The 15,411-nt window shown below is 43.0% G+C and overlaps 1 protein-coding gene across 1 annotated transcript in view; it reads left to right on the forward strand.

Annotated features, from left to right (window-relative positions):
• Positions 1 to 15,411, forward strand: part of LOC108791200 (fibrocystin-like) — a 153,371-nt gene that overhangs the window by 125,833 nt on the left and 12,127 nt on the right. The window contains exon 13 of the mRNA XM_018561608.1: positions 11,735 to 11,893. Within this exon, the coding sequence (XP_018417110.1) occupies positions 11,735 to 11,893 (159 nt within the window). The remainder of the gene's footprint in view (positions 1 to 11,734; positions 11,894 to 15,411) is intronic.

Genomic DNA, 15,411 nt, shown 5'->3' on the forward strand with positions numbered 1-15,411 from the left:
TCCTACCTTTCATTCTGTTTTATAACTAATTCTTTTTTCCTGCAATATTGCATATGTTAACTAGAAGCCCTGATCTTAACGAAGACCAGCAAGCCAGCGTTCCCAGACCCCGCACATGAGTCTAATCTTCCAATTATGTCCGTGTTACTTTGAAAACTGGTTTATTTCAACAAGTTCAATTTTATGGCTTCCTTACCAAATTATAGAGTGCCGGGTCCAGCGTGTGTCGGGGAGTTCTCTTGTAAAACCGTAGCATGCCATAAACAACGCTCATAAATTGCAGTTTTCCTCTTTATTAACATCCTTTTTCCTGATGATAAAACAGTTAGGTTGCCTGTGCCTCTCTGCCCGGGAGGAGTGTGAAAATGAAGATTTAGGGGGTCTGAACAGAAGTCGCAATAGGAAGGTGTCTGCTTGCCTTTTCAACTGCCAGACACACTTTTATGGAGGCTGTAAATATTGTCAGGTTTTTTTTTTTTGCAGAGAGCCCTCATTGATGCACATAGGTTACCATAGCGCAATCGTACACGTCTGTCAGGTCTAAGCCTGCCCCGTACTCTGCAAAAATCAAAAGAAATTCAGTTAAATAATTAAATATTATAATTTTTGGTAAATAAATAACACTTTGAATATATAGATGAGCAATAGGGTGCGATTGATGGAAGGGTGGTGGATAGACGTCTCGGTGGTACAAATTACTTCGCCCAAGGCCATGTCAAACGGTGTCAGATACACCCCCAGTTGGTGTGAACCCAGTTCACTGACGTTCACTCAAATCCATGCAAAACTGTGACAGATACATCCCCCCCACCCCCACCACCACCTTAGTGTGAACCTGGTTCACTGAAGTTCGCCCAAGCCTGTTCAAAACTGTGACAGATACATCCCCCTTGGTGTGAACCCAGTTCGCTGGATCGGCAATGCTGTGGCCCAGCGCTGCTAGGGCCAGGGCTCCTCCTCGCCTGTCAGTGGCGGCCGATACTCATGTAAGGGTCCCGGCCAGGCCCCTTACATGAGTGTCGGCGGTACCCCCCTGGCGACGGCCCTGCAGATACACCCCCCTTGGTGTGAACCCAGTTCGCTGAAGTTCACCCAAGCCTATGCAAAACTGTAACTTATACATCCCCTTGGTGTGAACCAAGTTCACTGAAGTTCGGCCAAGCCTATACAAAATTGTGACCGATGCACCCCCCTTGTTTTGAACTAGACTTGTGAGCCGTCAAAAAATGTGTTCCGTTTCGGAATATCCGTTATTTCGTATTTCGTAATTCGTATCCGAAACTCAATTCGGATTCGTACGAAATACGTATTTTCGTTAGTTTCGGCACATTTTTGTAACTTTACGAACATTCGTTATGATGAAGTCAAAAAGCAAAAATACCTTTGTTAATATTGGAGACGATGTGGTAGTTGTTTTTTTATCCGAAATACGAATTCCTTTAACGGATTCCGTATCCGAATTTCGTATTTCCTGCCTGTATTGTAATGCAACTCTCAGCAGCAGAAGAGAAAACCTCTGATTGGTCAACCAAAACGAAATACGAATTCCGTTAACGGATTCCGTATCCGAATTTCGTATTTCCTGCCTGTATTGTAATGCAACTCTCAGCAGCAGAAGAGAAAACCTCTGATTGGTCAACCAAAACGAAATACGAATTCCGTTAACGGATTCCGTATCCGAATTTCGTATTTCCTGCCTGTATTGTAATGCAACTCTCAGCAGCAGAAGAGAAAACCTCTGATTGGTCAACCAAAACGAAATACGAATTCCGTTAACGGATTCCGTATCCGAATTTCGTATTTCGGATATAATTCGTAAACTGCAATTCGAATTTCGGATGCTTCCGAATTTACGAATTTCAGGAAAATTCGTACGAATTTCGATTCGTAACGAAACGAATCGCACATGTCTAGTTTGAACCCAGATCAATAAAGTTTGCCCAAGCCTATACAAAACTGTGACTGATGCACCCCCCTTGGTGTGAACCCAGTTCACTGATGTTTGCCCAAGCCCATAAAAAACTGTGACCGACTTTGGGCTTCATTAAGACTACTCACATGCTGAAATGGGAACGCGAATTGGGAATTATATTCTCTGAGCAACAATGGTTGAAAGCCATTCATATTTCCTATACAAGCACCCAATGTGCCTCTCATTAAGAATTCCTTTTTTTTTCTCTAGTTGGTTTGTATAGTTTTGTCTGATACAGGTGTCCCTGAACGCATTATGTCATTTTTTACTGTGTTCTACTCTATATACTGCATCTATGACATAGATTCCAATACATGACCATTTATTAGTATTTACCAACGTGACAGTTATGTATTCAAATACCCTGTATCAAGGCTGTTTTGTCTTCTTTATGTTGAACGATGTATAACAAAAACATTTCAATAAAAGAAATATTGCTGAAAAAAAAAAACTGTGACCGATACACCTCCCTTGGTGTTAAACCAGTTCACTGACGTTTGCCCAAGCCCATACAAAACTGTGACCGATACACCTCCCTTGGTTTGAAACCAGTTCACTGACGTTTGCCCAAGCCCATACAAAACTGTGACCGATACACCTCCCTTGGTGTGAAACCAGTTCACTGACGTTTGCCCAAGCCCATACAAAACTGTGACCGATGCACCTCCCTTGGTGTGAACCCAGTTCACTGACGTTTGCCCAAGCCCATACAAAACTGTGACCGATGCACCTCCCTTGGTGTGAACCCAGTTCACTGACGTTTGCCCAAGCCCATACAAAACTGTGACCAATACATCCCCCTTGGTGTGAACCCTGTTGGCTGAAGTTCTACTATGCGACAACAATGTGATTATTAAAGCGTATATAAACCCAAAAATTAGAATGAATATATTGCCGCTTACCAGTCAGGGTTCTGTTTTTTTACCCCCTTTATTTTTATCTGGTGATCCTGCCAATAACGCATTTCCATACATCCCAACTATCACTCACTCACAGGGACTGTCCATCCCTTGGAACAAAATCCCTCTGTCCCCTTATCCTCCTTGGCTGTCACTCTTTTCACTCTGACGTATAGATATCTATACAAAATGTTCTATTTAACTAGCAAAATCTTTCATCTCATCTCTTAATTATCTTGTTTGCTATTTTGAAAAACCAGTATAAAGGAAAAGTTATGGTGAATAAATGATCTGTTAATGATATTTAACAGAGGTGTGGCAGGTGTATGCCCATTGCCTATATATAACTGGAGGTGTGGCAGTGGCGTGTCATTACCTGTATATAACTGGGGCATGGCAGGGGTATGCCCATTGCCTGTATATAACTGGGGGCAAGGCAGGGGTGTGTCCATTGTCCATATATAACTGGAGGTGTGACAGGCGTGTGTCCATTGCCCATATATAATTGAAAGTGTGGCAGGCGTGTGTCCATTGCCTATATATAACTGGAGGTGTGGCAGGCGTGTGTCCATTGCCTATATATAACTGGAGGTGTGGCAGGCGTGTGTCCATAGCCTAAATAGATTGTGTTGGAAGGTGTTCCTCTTCTATCTCCGAAAGTTGGGAGCTATGCATTTCCTGTCCTTGGGTGGCTATGCTCATCTATGGGGGGAGCCATGGTTGTCACCACGGGCTGCCCTACTGATTTGGACTACAAATACATCTTCCTCTCCATCTCCATTTCACAGGGGATGGAAAATTAGTAGTTTACAGAAGATAGCTTGGAAGTCAGATAATATTGCATGCAATGTCATTACAAGGACACGACATATCTGCTAAGATTAACGTGTGTTTTCGGTACTTGCTTAAAATGTTCCTACCCTGAAAAAAGAAAATGAATGCAGCCATCACATATAAGGACTGGTAAGCTGCATTATATACACTCTATATACAAAGTAATGAATAAGTCATGTACTGTACATCACAACATATGGGGTATGTTATATACAGCATAATGTTTTGAGCCAATATATGTCATGTGACTGACAGTGTATGAATAAGGGGTTACAGGGTGGGAAAGTTCATAGTATACCATGCTAAGTAGGACAGCTTGGAGTATGTCACATTCAGCACAGCACAAGGTCAGAGTGAAGTCAGAATAATTTTTTGCATTCTTGTTTTAAATCACCGACTAATAGGTATTGAAGATTTGGATCAGCATGAGTTTAAGGCAACTTGCATTGTTAGTAGAAGAGGTCAGCAATGGCAGCCTACATATTTTTTCAGTTTGGTTTTCTTTTAAATGAAATGCAATGATTTTGCATATATTTTTTGTATCTATTATGATCAGAACTAAAATATAAAATGTATAAATAGTGTGTAACGATAACTCCCCCCAAGGAGCCGCTGTTTGCCCGGTCCACATCTGGTCTGTCTAGGGGTTGATTTCCAGCTGCGCCCATTAGCACTAACCGCCCGTTTCTGGTGCCCATAAATTGATGTCCACTTCAGTAGTATGATGCTAGTTGAACAGTTTATTGAACATCTTCTGTGGGAGAGAAGGTATAGGGGTTCTAGGTGTCTAGGGGTAACCATCAGAAGCTCCAGACTCCACGGACCTTGTAAGAGTAGCAATGCAGATCCACAATCCAGGAAAGAAACACCGACCCTGCTCTGAAGTCCGCATAGATCCAGGGCACTTCCAGAGCCTGCACTGGTCCTGGTTCTTTTCCTCTTTCCATCTCTCAGGCCTCCCCCATGTTGGAGGCATCAGGGAAACCTCTTCCCTCACTTCAGCCTATGCCCACCCCCGGCCTAGCCTGGGGGGCAGGACCCAGCCCTAATCCATGCCTGGTCCAGGCAAGAGAGAGAGCACACAGCAGCTCCCACCCATATATGTACACTTTCCCAGCAGGCACCACTGACTGTAAGACGCCCAGTGATTGGCTGCTGTGCTGTACACATATTACAGTGTCTACCATTGGCTGTGCCACAATATGACAGAGTCACGCTCCGCCAAGGGGGGTACAGGCAAGGCTAGACACCTGGGATTAACCAGATAACTGCCACTACAAATCCAGCCAGGCTGTCTACAGCCCCGGCTATCACTAAATGCATAGTAGTCACATCACAAAAGGTGATGGGCGCTACAAGTGTTTAGTGTTGCACCGATGCCGATACTGATACTAGTATCGGTGCCGATAGCAAGTATTCGGGCGAGTACATACTTACCTCTGATACCGGAACTTCTGGTCAGAGGGAGATCAGCGGTGTTCAGAATGGTGGTCTTTGCTAAGTGGTGGTAGACCCAGAAATAAGCAGGCACCATCATATGGGAGGTTAATTGGCCACAGCTCAAGGAAACCCTAGCAACCTGTGGAGGAACCCTGGGGTTCCATAGAGCCCTGGTTGAGAATGGCTGCTCTAAAATGCCTTTGTATGCTGTAGTATTAAACTTTCAAATTATGCAGCGCCCGCAACATATAACGTGTTAAAGTAGTATTAACAGTACCCTTCCCTGGAACCATATAGGTAGGTCTGATGGTCAGACTTTTGGCCAGGATAGATAGATAGATAGATAGATAGATAGATAGGATATGCTGCCTGTCCAGGTATAGGGTTAATGCCCTGTTTAAAGTACTTTATAGATCTGTTCTATATCACTATCATGTTTTATTAATACACCTTGTAAAATATAGCCCAGATGCCACAGATAATAACATTTATTCCCGTGTCTAAATGAGGAACACATGTCAGTATGTTTGTTGGAGTTTTCTGCAGGATTTCATTGTATTGTTTGGCTCCCCCTGAGTCTTTCCAAACAACATGCCTGGGAAAAAAAAAGCCCTCTTTATTCAGTGACTCAGGGGGGTGTGAAATTGGTGGAACTGACAATTACGGAAAGTCCTTTGGGGTACACGGCAAACACTACTGGGCATATTACATGCTTTTAATGCTGGGCCATCCTACAAAAAAAAAAAAGTTGAACGCGTTTTCTATGCAAGGTGAATATTCATGAAATGTTATATTTATCTTGTGTTAGACACAGAGAACAAAAACCGAAGTATGTGTAAAAGCCAATAGATATTGCAAGGATAATTTATGGTACGGTCTGAGAATAGTCAAGTAAAATAACTTGAGAGTAAAGTTTTAAAGCGCCAGGAGTGGCCATTCACTTTTTGAAGGGGTCAACCGCCATATTTGTTATTTCAGTTTGAGGCTAGGTTCACATCTGGGCGACTCCTGACCGCGCAGCAATCGTGCACAAAACCACGGAGTTTCCCAACGCAGCCGTTCGCGCTGTGGGTGCCATTATTTTCTAATGGTACCCCAGTCGCACCGGGCGGATTGCGCAGTTTCCCGCCAAAATTCCGCCACGAAAAAAGCCGCACGTCGTGTGTCGCAAAAACAGCTACTTGTGCCTTTTTAGCGATTGCCACGCGGATGTCACCCCATTGAATTCAATTGGGCCATGCGGTCAAATGCTGTGTGCACTAGCACATGATCGCGCCTCCTGGTGTCGCTGAAGTGTTAACGTAGCCCCAGAAGAGCTTGAATCAATCGCCAGCATCTTAAAGCAGAACTGCAGGCACACTTTAAAAAACAAACCCAGACGTATGATATACAAAATCACCATTTAAAGCATAGCTGGACCTCAGTTTTCCAATCCCCGTCCCTTTCTCCCAGCATCAATATCCATTAGCTGGAGCTAAACACAGGCAATTGGCTAAATACTGTACACAGTTGGGATACGTATATGGTAGCTGTAGATATGAAGGAGAAGCAGTAGATTGATATATATTTGCAGTTTTGGATCATCTAAGGCACTGCTACCTTTGACTTCTAGTCTTACCATATTTAGGTTGAGATTTGGTGTCACTACTATGCTGATGGCTGTTTTCCTTGCTGGAGGGAGAACCTGTACCTGAGGACCTGCAATGCACGGATCTCCCTACTTCTGCTTAATCTATTGTGTGGATCTGTGCTTCCTCCACATTTCCTGCTGCTTACTGAATATTCCCTGTCATACCAGTCATCAAGGGACTAGCTCTGACACAATGAAGCAAAGCCCTATTTCTACCAAGATGGTTGCCTCCACACAGATACACGGAGCAGAACAAAGTCATGACTAACGTAGAACCGATGTCCCAATTCCCTTGATACAAAGACTACTGGAACTACCAACCTCCCCTCTAGGGTCACCACCTGTCCAGGATTCACCCGGACAGTCAGGGTTTTGAATGCTGTGTTCGGGTTTCACGGGAGCAGAATCTCGGACACAAGATGTCAGGCAGACAGGGGCAACTAAAATTAAGATAGGGGCTACTGGCCCCCCACTTAAAATAGCCTCAACTGTGATATTTACATAAGAATGGGCGGCACTATTTGCATATGAATAAGCCATGACTCATTCTCCCCAAAAAAATGTCAGCGCGTCGCTAGAGTGTTCGGGTTTCGCTTGAAGAAAAGGTGGCAACTCCACTCCCCTCTTCAACCCAATAAAACTAGACCACACTTTTGATGGAGTTGAATGGCCATAGCAGCCTTTTTATTATACAAAAATAACCATAATAAACTTAACAGAACTGAAAATTAAGCATGAGATATTTTAAGGTCTTTTGAAGGCCCAAATTATTACCAGATATGCTGTCTCTGTGGAACCCCTTGAATCTGTTAGGCCCCCAGCCGGACCACACCGCCTCGGGGACAACCTGCACATTGACTGCAGACACATCCATATCTCAATTACCTGTTCGACTACCATAAATCACTATGACTTGAGGACCCATGTCAAGACACATCCCCAGATATTAACCACCATCACCTATGTTCTCCACCTTCAAAAGACCACAAACACCAATATACTGGGCGGGTGAGCGGGAATTTCTCTCTTCATCCGACGATCTCAGACTAAAGGTGCCCATACACCTGCTGATTATCGTACGATAATCGCGGGAAATCCTACAATCGTAATTACTTTACATCCATTGCACGACTCAAGTTGTGCGATGGTTGTAAAGTGTATGGCCAGCTTTACTCCAGTAAGACCCTCCTTCTCAGACCACCACAAAGGCTCCGCCCGAACTTTGAACCTGACCAATTATTTAAGTGACCCTGCCCTGTTGACCCATCCCTTAATAAACTCTTTATTCCTTGTATTCCCTTTTCACTTAGTCATCTACGCCCTCCGCCTTTTTTTTTGTTCTGCTTCGGGCCTAACTGTAATGGGAAAAATATCAGCTGCAAGGAGACCACAGGCAATACTGGTGCCTAGTCCTTTGCCCTCTGCTTGCTTTTTTTAGGCACACCTTCCACAGTACAGGTCCTCTTTAAGAAGAAGTTCCACAGCACAGATTCAGGAACCAATAGAAATGTAGACACCGGCACTATAGGTGCAGCACAATTGCGTTTATTGACGAAAATGCAGCATACATCACACTAGATGCAAATTTTCGGGTCTCGCAGGATCCCCTTCCTTAGGCAGGGGATCCCACCCTACATGTTGAATCTGAATACAATGGTTTACTGCAGGCAAACTGTAGAGGATGGGACTTGCTGGGTCCCTTTCTTTGTGCAGATTGTGTGCAGCACAGTGATGATGTCACTGCTACCTGGGTATGCAAGGCATTTGGTGCGCACAAAGTGAATTTATATCCTTTGAGGCTTCTGAAAAATATATATTCAAATACATTTCTTTGTGATCGCAGTTCAGCTTTAACTTTCGACGGGGCACCTTTAAAGCTTATGCATAGCCGCATCTGCATATGAAATTCTCAGTCCCCATTTAATTATGTTTCTCATATCCCCAAACATCAGCCTTACACAGATGCAAACATTTTATTTTTTTCTACTGTACTTTTTGTACTACAAAATCTCAGGTAATTGCAGCTATTTCTGTCTGGGGAGACAGCTGTTGATGGTTCTCTAAGTCATTTCAATATTTGTTATCCAGCAGCAGAAGCTGCTCTAGGCTGACGCCTTATTCCTTTGGTAGTTCAGAAAATCCACCTTCTTTATTTGTAACTGTCCTCAGGTTGTGATTCAGATCCTGCGAATACACTGTTTCATGCTGAAACACAATGCAGTGTAAATATGTTTCACAGCGTTTGCTGAGAAGGAAAAAAGTTTATGTGAGAATTGTTTTGTTTGGCTGAGAAAAGTTTTCTCATGGTGATCAAAACATCGCACATCTACATAAGTTATTACACGTCTACATAAAGCACGACACATCTACATAAGTCATCATCAGTCTACATAAACCACTAGACATCTACATAAGTCATCGCAAGTCTACATAAGTAATCGCAAGTCTACATAAGTCATTGCAAGTCTACATAAGTCATCACACTTCTACACAAGCCGTCGCATGCTACAGAAGTCATCGCACGGCTAAGTAAACCACAAGACATCTACATAAGTCATCGCAAGTCTACATAAGTCATCGCAAGTCTACATAAGTCATCGCAAGTCTACATAAGTCATCGCATGTCTACATAAGCCATCACACGTCTACATAAGTCATAGCAAGTCTACATAAGTCATGGCACGTCTACATAAGTCATGGCACGTCTACATAAGTCATGGCACGTCTACATAAGCCATCACACGTCTACATAAGTCATCGCAAGTCTACATAAGTCATCGCACTTCTACATAAGTCATCGCACTTCTACATAAGTCATCGCACATCTACATAAGCCGTTGCATGACTACACAAGCCGTTGCATGCTACATAAGTCATTGCACGGCTAAGTAAACCACAAGACATCTACACAAGCCATCGCATGTCTACATAAATCATCGCATATCTACATAAGCCATTGCATGCTACATAATGCATCGCACATCTACAGAAGCCATCACACGTCTACATAAGTCATTGTACATCTACATAAGCCATAGTATGCTACATAAGTCATTGCATGTCTACATTAGGGATGTGCTGTATGTTCGACTCGAACATTGCTAGTTGGAGCGCTCGCCGAACGCATGAACTTTGTGGGATGTTCATGATGACTTTGCCCAATCAAGGCTCATAGCTAAGTCCCAGCAGCACACTATATAAGGCTGCTTACACCGCAGCCCTACGTAGTGTGTTGCTGGAGTTCAAATAGAGAAAATCTTTATCAGAGTTCTGTAGCAGAGTTCTATAGCAGAGTTCTATACATCGTACAGATCAGCCACTTCACAAGAAGTTTAAGGGGACCCCCCAGGCAAGATATTTGAAGGAATTTTTCATTTTTATACTTACCCTTTAATTGAGGTAAAAATCACTGTTCCTTTAACCCCTTCATGACGGGAGATGTACACTGTACATCCCAGCACTTTCTGCCTATATGACTGGCCACGTACACAGTACGTGACGAGTTATATCAGGCTCTGTAATGCCAGTAACTGCTGATTCTCAGCGGTTACCAGTCACTAATGAATGCCTCAGTATTGAGGCATTCATTGATGAAATAGTTAAGCTTTTGTAAAAGCTTATTTCTTTCATTAATGAAAGAATGAAGCCGTTACATGCAAATACGGGAGCGCTAAATAGCGCTCCGGTATTTGACAGCTGAAAATAGCAGAGAGGCAGCAGAGTGACTCACCTCCCTGCTATTTGTTTTGACAGCTCGATAGATTGGCCTGATGTTTATGAAGCTATGTGATACATATCAAGCAAAGGGATACAAGAGATACAATGTATCTCTTTGCTTGAAATGTATCATTTCTGATCGTCTAGGCACGATGTGAGATCTGAATCTGACATGCTGTCAGGATCAGTCTCTAAGGCCTGGTTCACACCTGGGCGTTTTATGTATGCGCGTTTTACGCGTGTTTTTTACCGGCGTTTTTCAGGTGTATTTAGATCCGTTTTTTAATATTTTTATACTATAATTATTATAAAAAATTAAAAAAAAATAATCAAAACTTGTGAAAAAAGTGTTTTCTTCTAGTTTTTTTCCTCATTTTTTATATTCTATTCAAACTAAGTGAGGCGTTAGGTACATGTTTGATATAATTATATAGCCCTATCTGTCCTCTAAAAAACAATATATAATATGTGTGGGTACATTTAGTAAGAAAGTATATTACTGACGTGGTAGAATCACACAGCAAAAATGTAAAAAGCGTGTCAGTCATTTATGAACAGAAACTGAAAACTAGCTCAGTCACGAAGGGGTTAAAAATATATATATATTTTTGTTTTGTTTTTGTTTTCATTAATTCCTGTCCCCTAGTGCAGTACCTGGACCCCCATGCCTTTTTAGGGCCAATAACTTGCATATAAGCCCTCTTAAAAGGGACAATCATTTCTGAAAGTTCTACCCCCATTGACTTGCATCGAGTTCAAGTTCGAATTCGAACTTTTCAGACGTTTGAATGTTCGAATACGAACCGAACTCGGGCCTGTTCGGCCCATCACTAGTCTACATAACGCATTGCACATCTACATACGCCATCACACGTCTACATAAGTCATCACAAGTCTACATAAACCATGGCATGTCTACACAAGTCATTGCACGTCTACATAAGTCATCGTAAGTCTACATAAAGCATCACACCTCTACATAAACCATAGCACATCTGCCTAAGCCATTAAGCCATTTGACATATACATATATCATCACACGTCTATATAAATCATTGCACCATTGTGAATAGCGCGTACAGCAGTCCTTCGGTTCGGCTGAACTGCAGCCAAAGCGAGTCGAAGGATTAGACTGATTGAGGAATCTCTTCGATATATCCTGCAGTCTTTTTTTGACTTGAGAAACTGTGATAGACAATGACAATGACTACTGACTAGATGTACTTTCCCTTTTCATTGCAGGTCTCTCGTTCTCCGTACAGTCGCAGCAATTCCCCGTCTTTCCCATCCTGAGGCGCAATAGAGAGAATATCTTCATGCTGGTTGTGCTCAGCTCTGCAGCTTCTGCCATTGTTTTGTTCCTCTTCTTCTTCTGCTTCTTCAAACGGAAGAAAGGTGAAAGTGAGTAGAGGATCCCTCGTCTTCCTTACATAGAACCCTTTTCACACCCATTGCATAAAATGATATTGTGTGGCTAATATTCAGATTTCACTGGTCGTCATGAGGGCGTTGTATACACAAGGAATGTCACGTCTCTGAAAACAGTCCTTGTATACCATTTCTCAGTTTGGACCTCCAGTGGTCTACAGTAGGTGGCAGCCATATTTAGTCTCCTTATGGCCAGCACAGGGTGTCGTTTTAAGAAGTGTCAGGGTCAGTGGCTGTTTATCACAGCGCCATTTTAAAATGTCACCCAGACTGAAGTTCTCTTGGATCCCAGTATCATGTGGTGTTAGAATTGCTGGCTGTCAGTGATGGTACAACACTAAGTCCAGGAGCTGAAATGATCAGCTCCTTGGCTTCTGATCCTTCTACAGATCCCTCCATAGGAACACATATGTATATACAATGGTTTTCTATCGTGTTTACATTGGCAGTGTAGTGAGGTGACGGCAGAAGAGCTGTTACAACTCTGCCCAGCCTCTCAATAGAGCAGTATCTGAGCTGCTATAGTGATCTATTGCTGGCTGATTGCAGCCAGCAATAGATCACTAATGGAAGCAAATTCTGTTCTGAGGTCTTCTGGACAGTCACATAACATGCTGGGGCCTCTTCTGCCCGGCGGTCCTACTTGATGCAGAGAATGGCACAAACATGATAACAAAAAAAAAAAAAAAAACTAGCCTGGAGTTGGGCTTTCAAATAAAAAGCCAAAAATTCAGCGTCCCTATTTTTTCTGGTGACCATTGCCACTGGGACTGAAATTGAGGGATAATACAACATTTTGAGTTGTCATCAAAACAGGAATAGAGGGGAAATCTTCCAATAAGACAAAATGTCTAAGTGGATATCTCCCTCACTTTGCAGGCATTTCCTCTCACTTCTTGTTCTGTCTAAGAACAGGAAGTGGAGGGAAATCTTCCCAATGGTATAAAGGTGACTGTAATATTCAGGGCGGATATGACCTGTAGCCGGCCGTATCAGCGAATAAAAACTTTATTCTTTTCTTCAAACAATCAAATAAAAATGGCTTATTGTCAGCAAACGCAAGATTCGGCTCAGCGCCTGTATACCAAGTCCCACCTCAGGGTTAGAGTCCCAGCCTGCTCATAGACGGTCCCAGTATGGACCCAGCAGTGTCTCGGTAGACAGTATTCCCAAGCTTAACACACACAGCCATGTGTCCTGCTCCAAACACTCCTCACAGGCACAGACTGACTTGCTTCCTGTTCCTTTTTAACACACCCTCTGGCTAGTGGGTTAACCCTTTCATTGCCAGAACTGGCTGTAGTCAGGGATGGAGGCTCTGTCCCACCCAAAAATCTCTCTGAGCCTCCAGATTCCGGGGCCCATGTATAATTAACAATTCATGGAAGACCGCCTAGCAGTTTCCCATACAAGTCCGACCCGGAACCCCTCACCCTGTTTGGCGAGATCCCTGAATACAAGGTGACCTTAACGGGACCACCACCTAAACGAGGGAGGGATATACCGTCCATCCAGGACCCATTCCTGGCGTCCTGTACAATGACACAAACGCAGGGGGGAAAAAATAGAGTTGAACCATTCTGTATCCCCACCTGGAGTATGCGGTGCAGTTTTGGGCACCGGTCCACAGAAAGGATGTCCTTGTACTGGAGAAAGTCCAGCGGAGGGCAACCAAACTCATAAAGGGATGGAGGACAAGAGCTATGAGACACGGGTACTAAATTTAAACATGTTTACGTTGGAAGTAAGGAGATTAAGGGGGGACATGATTTTCATGTACAAAATGTTCCATAGTCATAGCGACATTAGCAACAAACTCTTTGAGATTAATTCCGTAACAAAGACTAGAGGACACCACCTAAAACTGGTAGAAAAAAAATTCAAACACAAGGGGCGAAGGGGGTTCTTCTCAGTTCGCGCGGTAAGGGTCTGGAACTCACTGCCACAAGCAGTGATTTCAGCAAATAGTGTGGAATCATTCAAGAAGCTTTTGGACGATTTCCTGAGAGACTGTAATGTACAAGGGTGTACTTAAGAATGTAAAAATGGCGTCCATTAGAGGCCCATTTTCATGGGAATGTGGGGACTATTATGTGTGATTTTTGGGTGATTGGGCAATATGATTGGTTTTAACATTTTACTGGTTAATTAAAATGCCGCGGCCAATTAATGCCAATTCTGATGAACTAGTGTGTTTTTTTGTGGTTATTTATTTAGAATATTCAGTTAGTATAAGCATATGTCACCTACAGTCCCATGAGAACACTCAGGGACCTATACACACACACACACACACACACACACACAATAGGTTGGACTTGATGGACTTATGTCTTTATTCAACCTCAAATACTATGTAACTATGTATATGTGGCTATAACATTTTTGTACAGGCTTATAGTATAATAAAACACTCGTTGTTTTTCTTTTTTTATTTGCATATATCTAATGTTTAGAAAAAAAAAAAAAAGTTACCGAAAAGGTAATTACTTACCTGTGTCTCCGCCGCTCGCTCCCGTCTAAAGATCTGGAGCTTCTCGAGCGGCCGAGCACGATGATAGGAAGGGAACATGCATAGTAGAGATCTTCGTTGGGGAGAAGAGGAGAGACCCAGTGGAGGTGAATGCCCGCAGCCGTGAGCGTGCACGTTGGACAGACAACGTGGGACCTGAGGAGTCTGCACTGGATCAGAGACCGGCACAAGTGCTGGAGGGACTTCTCAATACAAGTGGAAGGAAGAAGATAATCGGATCAAGAGGCATCATTTAAAGGAGAACTATGGGGTCAGGGCTTTTCCCCATAGTTCTCCTCATTTATGACTTTAATGTCACTTTAAGATTAAGTTAAACAGCTCCCTTATATGTATTTGAGCTTATTTTAGATTCTGGGTCTCGGTGCTGCTCTATGCAATGCAGGCAGATCATGGCTGGTAGGAAGGGTGCTGTACATGGCTTACGGAAAACAGGATGCTATGATAATATCCAAATGTGATGTTGAGCCTACACTGTACATGATTAAAAGAACAGAACTGTTGTCAGGATAGAAATTGCCATATTGGGGACACCAGCACCACTGACAACTGTCTAAGAGAAGGTTAACCCCTCACATTGAAGAGATTATCTGTAGAAAATAAATCAAAGCAATTGGACTTGCTGTATTTTGCTTGAAGATGTTTTACTGGTCATCCAACCAGCTTCCTCATTTCTGAATTGAGAAAGCTGGTCGGATAACCAGTGAAACGTCTTCAAGAAAAATACAGCAAGTCCAATTGCTTTGATTTATTTTCTACAGATATACCATGACCTGGACGAATGAGAACCTTCACAGACATCGAAGAGATTGGCTTTCACTTCCTGTTGTGTCTCTGGAGCAGGAATTAAGAGAATCTCCTTACCGAGGCCACACATAGGGAAAAAAAGCTGTCAGGGGTTCAGGTCATCCCCCCAATCTAGAGACAACCAGTGAAAATGTGCGGAGTTCCACTTTGATTC

Source organism: Nanorana parkeri, unplaced genomic scaffold, assembly GCF_000935625.1.
Source record: "Nanorana parkeri isolate BGI_ZX_2015 unplaced genomic scaffold, ASM93562v1 scaffold533, whole genome shotgun sequence".
NCBI classification, from domain to species: Eukaryota; Metazoa; Chordata; class Amphibia; order Anura; family Dicroglossidae; genus Nanorana; species Nanorana parkeri.